A 12,338-nucleotide genomic window follows, 5' to 3' on the forward strand; every position below is an offset into this window, starting at 1 on the left:
CTAAAATAACATACTATGATTTGGTGCCTGCACAAGATAGAGAAGTTAACGTCCACCTGCCACCTTAACAGAACTGGCAAAATGTTGGTAGCACTCAAGTCTCAACTTCCAATCAAACTCCCAATGAAACTATTTGCAAATATTTGTCGTGTGGGGTAGGGCATGTATTTGAGCTCAGCAGTCAGGAGATAGACACAGACGGATCTCTGTGAATTCCAGGAGAGTTTCAGGTTAGCCAGAGCAACATAGTAATTCTTGATCTCACAAATTTATTAAATATGTTTTGTATTTATAAACTTGGAATAGTGGTAATATTGATGAAAATCGCGAAAAATCCCAAATAGTATAGTAATTTGGTTAAGACTGCATTAAGAGGCTGTCCCCTATGAGTGCCCTGTTGACGTATGAGTATTTTCATCCTGGCCTATAATTGCAGTGGTATTTTTAGACAGTGTAAGTGCAGCATAAGAGTTTTAGCTCATAATATGATCATGGAAGAACCATTTGAACTGTATAACCTGACATCCGAGGGAACACTTAAGTTTGAAAGCAAGCAACTCAGTAGGGTGAGGAAGGAAGTTGATTAGGAATATTTCACTGAACTTGGTTATTTATCTTCAGAGAAACTAATTCCTTTGAAATAACCTATGTATGAGGGCTTACTTTGTTAAGGCTTGGGATCTACGTTACTTTTACTTATACCTTTTGTTGTTGATGGCCTCTACAAATATTCAGTCATTTGAGACGTTTGGATGCGTACACCCAATAAAATTGAACCAGGTGCTTTCAAAAAGCAAACTGAAATGTATAACTAGTTTCTTGAGACTGATGAAAATCTAGGACAGAAAGCTGAGAATTTAACACTCATGTGAAATAAAGAATGCCAATTAAAGTAAGGCCTGTTTATCCTATCACTAAGAAATGGAAATTTCCCCATAAATCCCCTCTGGGCTTCCTACATTTGGTTCTCATCACTGCCTAATGAGGGCATTTTTATGCCAATTAGAAAGACAGCTACTGCTGCTTGGGAAATCAGGGTAGAGGAGAATTGGGATCATGAGACTTCCTTAAACCCACTTCTATGTTAGCTAGAAGGCCAGGAAGACAAGCAATTGTCTCTCAGCACCTCCAACAATAAATGAATTAAGCAACTTCTAATTTTATCTTAGTACATATTTGATACTGACAGTATAGAACTTAAAGATGTGTGGTCAAAATTGAATGTCTGAGACATTTTAGCACTTCTTAGAAGTTATTATGATCACTTTGGTTTGTTGGTTTTGTTTTATTTTCCCAACCCAGCAGGAGTATTTCTTCTTGCTGCAGCCCAGGACAAAGGAGTGGGATGTTGCATAGGAATACATTCAGAAGGACACCACCCTCACCCCGAAGTCGATTGGGTGGTATTGTAGGACCAGCATATCAACAACTTGAAGAATCAAGAATTCCAGACCAGGATACCATACCTTGCCAAGGGTAGGTCTTATAGCAAGGAACTTACATGGGAGACTATTAGAAGTCTGACACTAAGTGTATACCTGGTTTTTTTAAAAAAGAAGATGAAGAGGAAGCTTTCTGGGAAGCTTGGAAGTATTGAAGTATCCTTTTATCAGTAAGTTAGAAATGTAACTTTCTGATCAGTAGTATGGACAAAGCCCTAAAAATTAACCTTCAACATAAATGAGGTATCTACTTCTACCCAGTAATCTTGAATTAGGGGATTAGGTAAATATTAACATCAGAAAATCACAGAGAAAGTTTCAGAACTCAGATGTCTTCATTATTCATGCTATGGAGATATGAGGTATGGAGGTATCAGGGATTTTGTAAACCACGGCTATTGTAAACAGTACAAAAGCACCATGTCCACTAGGAGGCACCAACATAGGTAGAGCTCAAGGCATAGAGAGTAGATTGCAAGATGGATTTAGTCACAACTAAGCTCTTAGTGTATGTAAGCCACCAAAGTATACATGGGGTAACTTATAATTAAAGTTTTATCTCTGTCCCTTACAACTTGTGTCAACTTCAGAAAACGTTGTCATCTGAGCCTAAGCTTCATATGACCAAAGGTCATTGGTCAGATCAAAAAGATCTTTAAGAAACTTCCTTAAGTTTTAGCTTAAGTTTTTACTTAAGTAAAACAGAAAGAATGTTTATCATAGTGATTCTCATAATGCTACCATTATTTTCAGGAATCTAGATTTAATCTATGTATTTCCAGAATCAGATTCTAGTTGTATCTAGAAGTTGACTTTATGAAGGAGCCAGACTGGTTTTCTGTGCAGTTTTTTATTCAAGGTTTTTTATTCAGTTTGTTTTATTATTATTTTAGATTGCTTATGTTTCTCCTGGGACTACAGCAGATAGGATGTCTAGCTCATAACCTTTACATTTCTCTTGTCTTCTAGACATGGGATAGATGAACTGTTGCCCTGTCTGATTAAGTTCCACACGGATTTCTTTATAAAGAAAGATTTCTAGGAGATAGGATGAAAAGAGACAGGAACGCTAATTAGTCAAAAGTGTGTAATGAAAGTGAAGAAGTGGTTGCCATTTTGCTTGGCCTTACCTGTGAAAAAGGGGTTTCATTTAGCTGATACCAATACTGACCCTCTTTCATAGGACTGCATTCATGTACGCAGCCTGTCTTTCCCTATGGCAAATATTAGAATGGGTCTCTAGAAAACACATCTTGTACTGTATTTTTTTCCTTTTGGTGACTACTCTGGCTCTCACCCACCATGTTCCTGATGTAAGGATGCTCAGAGCCTGAGGCAGGTTGTAGTTTGTATCACAGATTCACAGACCTTGCAGGGGTTCAGAATTTTCATTTTCTGCCTCATCTTTTCCCTCCTGGGCCTACATGGTTGTAACTTTATATTGGCTCAGTCACTACCGGCTTGGCAGTAGTCTCTGTAGCTGACTGGCCACATACTCTTTATCTGTGTCATATGTACTCAGTGTTGTTTAATGTTGACTCTGTAAGTTACTCTGGCTTCAGCTCAGTAAGTCTTAGGAAGCAATCTCATTCTCAGTTCTTAAAAACAGCTATTTTCCACACTCCTGTGGGACGGACTTTCTCCTGGGACTGGAAATGAGGTTGGTAATAAAATTTCCTAGCTAACATTCTTCAAATCTGCCCTAAGCCTGAAAGGGGAGTAAATGAATTTGTAAGAACCATCAACCATCTGGTCCCGTTCACCAAGCATGTGGTTGTTGTCTGCTAAATAGGCCTCATGTATGTGGCTTCTCTCTTGGACTGGAAATTGTGCGAGCTTGAACCCATTGCCTAATCTAGCACAGCAGCTCTTAGAATGGAGTAGATGTAGGCTGAGGATCCTTTTCTCTGACTGGAGTCAGCCCAGGTAATAATGCTCAAAGTATTGGACTACTGTATGCTAAACCAATTAACTGACAGATTACAGGATAATAATAAAAAGGAATAGATTCAGAAAAGTCAGATTAACATCCTCAAAGTTGTCATGATCCAAATCATACTTAGTTCCCACCCCATCTAGAAACTGGATGCACCTTACTATTGATAATTGTTAAAGCTGTTTTGGTGAATTCAGTGAGGCTAGGAAAGTTCAAATGACCATTTCAAAGTGGCACTGTGAATTTCTCATGGTATCCCATAAGAAAAAGTGAGATTGTGTCTTAGCTTTCTGACCAAATCAACTACACAACCAGGAAACGGATGTACTGAAAACGCTCCAATGTCTGAGGATGTAAGATGGAATAGCTAATTGTAGGGATGGTCAGTTTTTTCACTACTACATACCTCAAAAATTGTGTCTTTGGAGTCAGCTACCCGAGTGGTAATGATGTACACTTTTTATCCTTGTACTCAGGAGACAGAAGCAGGTACATCTCTGAGTTTGAGGCCAGCCTGGTCTACAGAGTGAATTCCAGGACAGCAAAGGCTACACAAAGAAACCCTGTCTCAAACAAGCAAACAAACACTAAAGTAACAACAACAAAAGAGTTAACTACAGAAACAAAGTCTGTGGCCTGACCCATGGCTCACAACAAATTAAACAGACACTAACAATTGCAACCTTTCTTTGCTCACATGGTCAAAGAGAAAAACATAATTGTGGGTTCTGATTTTTTTTTTCTTGAGGGGTGACAGAGAGTGCAGTAAAAACTAATGTTAGCAGTCAGTGAATGATTTTACTATCAAACTATTGAAGAATTGTTGCGATTCCAGGGAAGCAGAATTCTGTCTGAATAGCTTTTATGTCATCATTCCACCTAGAAATTTAGATTCTATTTAGGCGTTTACCAAAACATCAAAGCTGAGACCCCTCAGGGCAACCCAGGGAGGAACTGATAGTCACCCTGTGACTCTGGTGCAATAATATAGCACAAAAATATGGCACAAAGTTGTTTAATTTAAACCTTACAGCATTACTATCCTCCAAGTACTCAAGTAAGTAGCATGAGAGATTATATTTTTGTTTTCTTGTGATGTTGAACCCAGGCCTGTATCACACAAAGATTGAACATCCACCGATTTCTATCACCAGCCTCTATATGTTTTAAGAATTTGGAGAGGGCCTGGAGAGATGTCTCAGTGGTTAAGAGCACTGGCTGCTCTTTCAGAGGCCCTGAGTTTAATTCCCAACAACCAACCACATGGTGGCTCACAACCATCTACAATGGGATCTGATGTCCACCTCTGGTGTGTCCGAAGATAGTGACAGTATACTCACATAAAACAAGCAAATCCAAAAACAAAAAAAAGCTTGGAAAGATGGCTCAGCAGTTAAGGGCACTGACTGTGTGGAGAAACGCCTTCATAAAAGCAGGGGAGTGGGGATAGGATAGGGGGTTTCAGAGCCAGGGTGGGGGCCGGGAAAGAAGACAATGTTTGAGATGTAAATAAAGAAAATATTCAATTAAAAAAAAAGAATTTGGAGAATTCAAACAAGCCTACCATTATCTCAGAGTCCAAATCATATAATGACATTGGTGCTTGCAATCATGTCGTATTCAGAATTAAATCAACCTTGGATAACTGTCATTCTTTAAAACCCACCTTCACACTATAGCAAGAGTTTAGATTTCCTTTACTGCCATGTATGTGTCCAGTAGCTGGTTCCGGCAATGACCCGGGGGAGTTAACTTCAAAGCCTCTCTCCCATCTAAGTCCTTAATTTAAAATCAGGTTGAATAGGTGGATATTTGAAGTTTGGCACTAATTGCCTTTGTTGATTAGTCATGTCACATTGGTGAGTCACTATGGCAGTTAGTTATTAGATTCTACCTATAGATCTACTCTGATGACACTGATGTGGTTACAATATTATTACAGCCACATTTCTTAGCTCTCTTCTATATGTAAATATATAAAAGGCATATTTTCAGTATATTCATACATTCTGGAGGCTTCCTCCTTCTTATCAAGATTGACTCATGGATTAGACCTTTATAATCTGATTTTCTGTCATATACAGCACAGGGATAAGATTCCACAAGGAATTTTCTTATGCATAGCTATATAAAATTAAGCATCCCAAAAGATTTTATAGTCTAGTTTACCTTAGGATGTCCCTTCATTAGCTGGTTCTGAATTTTATGCTGACAGTTTTAATAGTGACAGAAGGACGATTACAGAATCTTCCTTTTGTCACTCATGTAAAGATAAAGCTTTGGACAGGTCATATGAATGCCTTTTACAGTTATCTATTCATTTATCACATAAGAATAATAAACTAAAACACTGTTTTGCATGACTTAATTGTAAGTGAAAGCACTTTTTCAAGTAATTATGTAAATATTAACTGTTATATCTAATATTAGTTAATGCACTATAACAGACTCCTTTCCTTGGAGATATATTCATTCATTGTATGTTCATTAGATCAGAAATTATTGGTGACCAACTCTATTGTACATACACTGAGAAAAGACACTATTACTACTAGCTCCTCTTTACTAATTCTGGTGAAATTCCTTCCATTGTGACCTCACAGTAGAGACTTTTTTGTAGCTATTAATACATTTCATTGCAACTATTATTTAAATGTACAGAGATAATTATTTACATTACAATATAAACCAAGAAAATTAAATCTATTCCATGGTAGTTGTTTAGCATATGCTTACATGTTAACTTTAGTATTTGAGAATTATTTACTAGAAATAGAATAAAATTTACCATATAGGGCTCACTCCCAAAGCCTTTTCCATGAAGTCTCATATACATGTTTCCTTCCTGGCATGGGTAAGATCAAAGGAAGAAAGTCAGCAGCCCTGAGCAGTTCAAAACTCAGATCCTGGAATCCTTAAGTTACGTGGATTTGCACATTGGTGTTTGTGATAAGCCATTGCTGTACACCAGTACCCTCTCTCACTGTTGGGACACGGAAAATACTACCAAGTTGGGAAGATGCTTCATGTTCCCACTAGAGAGGCAGAGGGATTGGATGTTCCTGTATTTGTCCTCTGGTTCAGCAATGGGCCAGCAAGGCAGTTCTTATAGAGCAAAATGCCAACAGCTGTCAGATTCACGTTTCATGTGTAAAGGAGAAGCTTGGATGACTGCAATACCTTGATGGTCAAAAATAAGCTTCCTGATTACCCCCTAATGATGGTGACTACATGATTCTATGAGACAAACTCAGAGTTAAGAGGGTGGCTAAGCTATGAGTGAGGTGATGCCATGGTCGTGTCCTGTTTGTCACGATGGAAAAGGCCACGCTGACATGATCAACACCCATTTACTTTGTATTCTAGGATAGAGGTCAGGAAGACTATATCCCACCTGCCTATACAGCTGTGGTGTGTTGAAAGAACCCTGGACTTAAAGTAAGAAGATCTGGGTTTGAGTCTCAGTCTGTCCCTTATTTTTCTGTGTGACCTTGAGCAAGTCACTTCACTGATCTGAATTTCAATTTACTGTCCGTGGGAACCTAGTATCCGTCTAATGGGGTTGCTGTGAAAAGTCAGTGAGATGGTGCATGTGGAAAGTGATTTTTGGATGGTATGGTTCTCAGAGGCACAGTGGGAGCTGCAATATGACTCTGCTCCTTTTGTTTTTTCCAGGTATGTATCCAATGGCTTAAGAACCCAACAAAATGCATCGATAAATATGCAACTGCCTTCAAGAGAAACAAACCCCTATTTTAATAGCTTGGATCAAAAGGACCTGGTGGGTTATTTATCCCCAAGGGCCAATTCTGTGCCCATCATCCCGTCGGTGGGTCTAGAAGAAACCTGCATGCAAATGCCAGGGATTTCTGACGTCAAAAGCATTAAATGGTGCAAAAACTCCTACTCCGCTGACGTTGTCAATGCGAGTATTCCAGTCAGTGATTGTCTTCTAGAAGAACAACAGGAAGTGAAAATATTACTAGAGACTGTGCAGGAACAGATCCGGATTCTGACTGATGCCAGACGGTCAGAAGACTACGAACTGGCCAGCATGGAAACTGAGGACAGTGCGAGCGAAAACACAGCCTTTCTCCCCCTGAGTCCCACGGCCAAATCAGAACGAGAGGCACAATTTGTCTTAAGAAATGAAATACAAAGAGACTCTGTGCTAACCAAGTGACTCGAGATGTAGGAATCTGTGCATTCTATGCTTTGCTCAACAGGAAGGAGAGGAAATTAAATACAAATTATTTATATGCATTAATTTAAGAGCATCTACTTAGAAGAAACCAAATAGTCTGCCGCCCTCATATCATAGTGTTTTTTAACAAAATATTTTTTTAAAGGGAAAGAAGTGTTTCAGGAGGGATAAAGCTTACCACTAAAGCTTTAGGGGAGAATTCTGAATCCAATTTCAGTTAGTCCTTACACTATCTCCTTTGGCTCTTGGAAGATTTGGCTAATTCCAACCTTTGGTCTCATAGTACCAGTGTCTATATAGAACAGAAACTGGTGTTCTCCTAGCTTCAAAGAGATAAAGTTTATTCCAAGAACAAGTGTGCCAGTGAAGCAGACAGCCCTGGCCGTTTGGCTCTTGAGTTCCAACCCCTAAATTTCTATTCATCAATGCTCTCTACAAGTTATGTCATGTCGAGGAATGTAGTGCTTTGTATTTGATTTTCAAACAATGGCAGGAAAACATGAGCAGGAGGGAAGACGGAAGATAGGAGGAATCTGGGCAAAATTAACTACTCTCATGTGCCATCTTTCATAATTTGAAAGCACAGAGCCTCAGAGGGAGGTGTTAAATTATTATAGGAAAAGAGACAAAATGACAGCGTTGTGTTACTAAAATTATACTAATAGAAATGTTTTTCTTGGAGAGTGATTAGAAGCTCTGAAAGGGCACCTGTGTGTGTGTGTGTGTGTGTGTGTGTGTGTGTGTGTGTGTGTGTACAGGTGTGAGGGTGCAATTGTGGGCTTGCTCACCCAAGCTGGATGCACATGTGTCCCCTGTATGTATGTGTGTGCATGTGTGTGTGTGTGTGTGTGTGTATTAAAGCTTGCTAAAATTTGTTCTGAAACATCAGGGAAACTAAAATTTAGAAGAGATTTCCCCTTTAAGATCTTTTCACTTTAAATTTTCCATTAAATGTAAATTTGGTTAGCGAGTTCTTAAACCAAGGTAACTTGCATGGTGGGGTCGTATAAAATTCTTGACAATGTCTAGACCATTTTCTGATGTGAATACTATTGAAAAGGACAGCCTTTGGCTTATTGATATCAGCATCACAAAGCAAATTAATGGAGGATGTGTTTATTTTGAATCATTTACTTAAATTACTGACACAAGCCAATCATCAAATTGATAGTTGACTATTTTATTTCTCGTCATCCTCATTGCTAATTTACAGCAAGTCTGCTCTGTGGAGACAGAGGCATTGGCTTTCTGTTGTTACTGTAAAAGGAATAAATTGTTGAAAACCACAAATCCCAGACGATTCAGTTCACAAGCAATGCCCCAAAACAACAAATTGTGTTGTATGTTCATTTGGAATAAAGCAATATTTTTACCACTGCTAAGGTGAACTGAAACCTCTCCTGAAGATGTGTCTATTTATTTTCCCTAATTTCATGGGGTGTTCACGGAAACTAGTGTTCACATACCCAGTCTTTATCCAATTATTGGTGGTGTTGTTATGTTTACACTGTTTAAAATAAAAAGGCACAGTATTTGAAAGTATGTAAAAGATTGCTTTTACTGTAGCTTGGGGAGAGCTTGTTTAAAATTTTATTGGTTTCTGTTTCAAACAGAGAAAACATGCGATTCTTTTTTGAGGTAAGTTTAGTTGTGTTAACTATTGCAAATTATCTGTAAATGTTCATTGGTATCAGACAGAATACAATTTAGGGAATAGAAAGAACATTAACAAACTAATCAAAAGGGTTTAATAGGAAACTGAGATCTGGGATGTTGAAAACCTATTGATATAAACCTACATTGTATCAGACAAAAGATGTGTGGGGTCATTTGTGACTATTAGAGTTTTGTTGCTTTGAGTAGAGCAGCAAGATTGTTAGCATTTTCAAACATTGTAAATTTTAATATATTCTTGCTCAACTCAGTTTCACTTGAAAACATTTTCTATTTGTGAGTATCTTAGTAAATTTCTGTAGGTCTATAAAATCCTGAAAGTTAAGCATCTTATGGACCAATATGTTGTTATTTACCCTACGTATCAAATAAGTGAGGCCATACTGCAGTGTTGAGATCAACCTTGTTGGAATTTTTTGTTTTTGTTTTTATTTGTTTTTTTTTTGTTTTTGTTTCTTTTGTTTGCCCTTTCATTCTTTTTTTGTTTTGTTCTTGAAATATTAAATATTATTCATCTAAAGGTTCTATTCATCTAACTCTGAGGAAGTGAAGTTATTTAAAAAAAAAACAAAAAAACAAAAAACAAAGATACAGTAAGATCAATATAACTTAAGTCCCAGTATAACATATTACTTTAATAAAGACTGTATAGCATATGATTATCCTACAAGCCTTTCCCCCACATTCTGAAAATAATGAGTATAAGGCAAATTTAATGGCCATGTTATGAAAAATTTATGGTTATTAGTATTTTCTGAACTCAAAACAAAATCTTCCACAGAAATAGCTATTTGTGGTAGTTACAGCGGCATTTGTTTCCTTTTGAAACAGGAAGCAATATTGCAAAGTGTCTAAGCTCAAAGGGCACATCTAAGGTCATCAGCTGACAAGTAGTACTTGCAGAAAGTACTGAGACTTTCTACGTAAACCTGATCTGGCAAATACCTGAGCCATCATTGCTTTGTTCCTTAAGCTCATATTCTTACTAGGACATGGTAATCTCTACACCATAGCTTTGAATTTGCTTCATATCCCTCATTTTTATTGTAGGGACAGATATTTGTAATTAAATAAGCAACATATACATCATCAACTGGAGACTGAACATCACCCATTATATTTTTGCTTTGAGTCATTGTTCTGGTATATTTTTTTATATACAAAATATTTAAATTACTGGTAGCTATTGTGGAATGCTGTTGTTGACCAATTGGTATTACTAAAGTAGAGTAGAAATTATATTCGAGAGTTAGCCTCTGGTTTCTCTCTTCCTATGTATATTAAACACTCTCATTCAGACTTTATTGCAGTATCTACCTTGCTGTGAATTAAGGTGAATTTATCACACTTCCAGTGACTCACATCATTTCTAAGTAACAATATAGGAGGCATAGAATCCAGTGCTCTCAGGCCTTCACACAGTAGTTAGATAACATGCTGACCAAAAAGAGTAAAAGGGCCATATAGACTTCAGAATACTCCCTGAGTCATGAAGTGAATAGCTATAATTTTAGAAGGATCCTGGTGCCCAAAGTTGAAGCTGCCAATAACCAGGTCTCCACTAGAATACATTCAACTCTTACAGCCACTACCCATGACTTACCTTACCATATGGTGCTATAGGAAATAACAAATCTTTAATGTGTGTGTGGTGGGGGTGGGGTGATCTCTGATTCCAGCCGTACCTGAGATTAAGTGCTAAGAAACCTGTCTCAAATGAGTATATGGTATACCTAGGAACACAGCAGGTGGGGAGGGATTTTTATTTGACATTTTGGTATCTGGGAAACATTTTATATGTAAAGAGTACTTTTTATTATTATCCAATTAGCTTCAGTAGAATGTTTTCAACAGATAGCATGTCTGTGCTGTTTGTATCTTGTCTTCAGAAATTCAGTCCTCATTCCAGGCAAGACTAGTCTAAGGATTCTAAGCTGTTCTCAATTTTATAAACACTCAGTTTGCCCTGGGAAATCAAGCTTTCAATAAGCTTTATCTCTTCCTTTTTTTTTCATTCTTTCCCTTTTAAAGAAATACTGAGGGTAAAGGAAGGATATTCCCTCTCTTTGATGAGCATCATTTGTTTTCACTCTCTGTCCTTACTGGAGCTACACCCACAATATAAATATTAAATTAGGGTGGTTATATGAGTATCTTTATCTTTTGTTCATTTGAAGAACACCAAGTGGTTACCTCATGGAATGCCATGAAACCTTCATGCCCTGACAAATGGCAACCGTTCATTAGACAACCACTTTCAGTTCATTCTCCTTCTTAGCTAAAATGAAATATTTTTGAATTAGAAATTTCACAAAATCCAATAATGAAATATGTTACATTTTTTCTTAATTTGAAATTAAATGATGGGTGTAAATGATTACTGTCTCTATTTGTATAATTGTCTCAAATGCTTATTTTTTAAAAAATTAAATATATTTTAACAATGCCTTTAACCTATGGTAACATTGATCACTAGTAAGGGCAGAGTGTTTGGGGAGAGCAAGGCACTCTATGCACTGTCGGACACCCAGGTGAAATCAGTGACAGAATGACCATACAAACTTAAGAAAATAGAGAGCAGGCTTCTTGCCCTTTGATAATTGTTTGTCATGAATACCTGTATTGATTGCATGTGCATTGTTGCCAAAGAAAGAACTGTGTGAAAAGAAACAACCTGGGTTTACTGAAAATGAATTAGACATACATCTCTGTCGAAGTTTCTAACCTGCAGATAAGAATGAACTCTTGACCTCATCAGTTATATTAGGTATATGATGATGTACTTCATCTTTTTTCAGTCAAACATCTTGTTCTTCAGGTTTTTTGTTTTTTCAGATTTCAGTGCTCATTCAGCACTACTCTTTATGTAATCCATGCCTATAGATCTATCTCACAAAGTCTGACAAAAGTCCTAACCTATGTATCAATCAATAAAATTGGCATGTGTAAGAGCACATGCCATGTGTTAATAGGGTTGTTACTATGGTTATACTTAGGGCAAATTTACCAAGATCAAGTGATGAAGAAGGGATGGCCAAGGAACACATAATTCTGAAGCTTGAGAACCACAGGTCAAACTTTG

At 37.4% G+C, this 12,338-nt stretch overlaps 1 protein-coding gene across 5 annotated transcripts in view; it reads left to right on the top strand.

The window, feature by feature from the left end:
• Positions 1-9,125, top strand: part of Nrg3 (neuregulin 3) — a 1,037,811-nt gene extending 1,028,686 nt beyond the window's left edge. For 2 of the 5 annotated variants that reach the window (XM_028788027.1, XM_028788028.1), the window contains exons 8-10: positions 1,327-1,476; positions 6,745-6,816; positions 7,054-7,561. In XM_028788027.1, the coding sequence (XP_028643860.1) occupies positions 1,327-1,476; positions 6,745-6,816; positions 7,054-7,561 (730 nt within the window). Of the gene's footprint in view, positions 1-1,302; positions 1,477-6,744; positions 6,817-7,053 lie in introns of all 5 variants that reach the window. The other 3 variants (XM_028788032.1, XM_028788030.1, XM_028788031.1) reach the window with 3 other exon arrangements.
• The last annotated feature ends 3,213 nt before the right edge of the window (positions 9,126-12,338 follow it).

Source organism: Grammomys surdaster, unplaced genomic scaffold (genome assembly GCF_004785775.1).
Source record: "Grammomys surdaster isolate TR1022 unplaced genomic scaffold, NIH_TR_1.0 125692, whole genome shotgun sequence".
Classification (NCBI taxonomy): Eukaryota; Metazoa; Chordata; class Mammalia; order Rodentia; family Muridae; genus Grammomys; species Grammomys surdaster.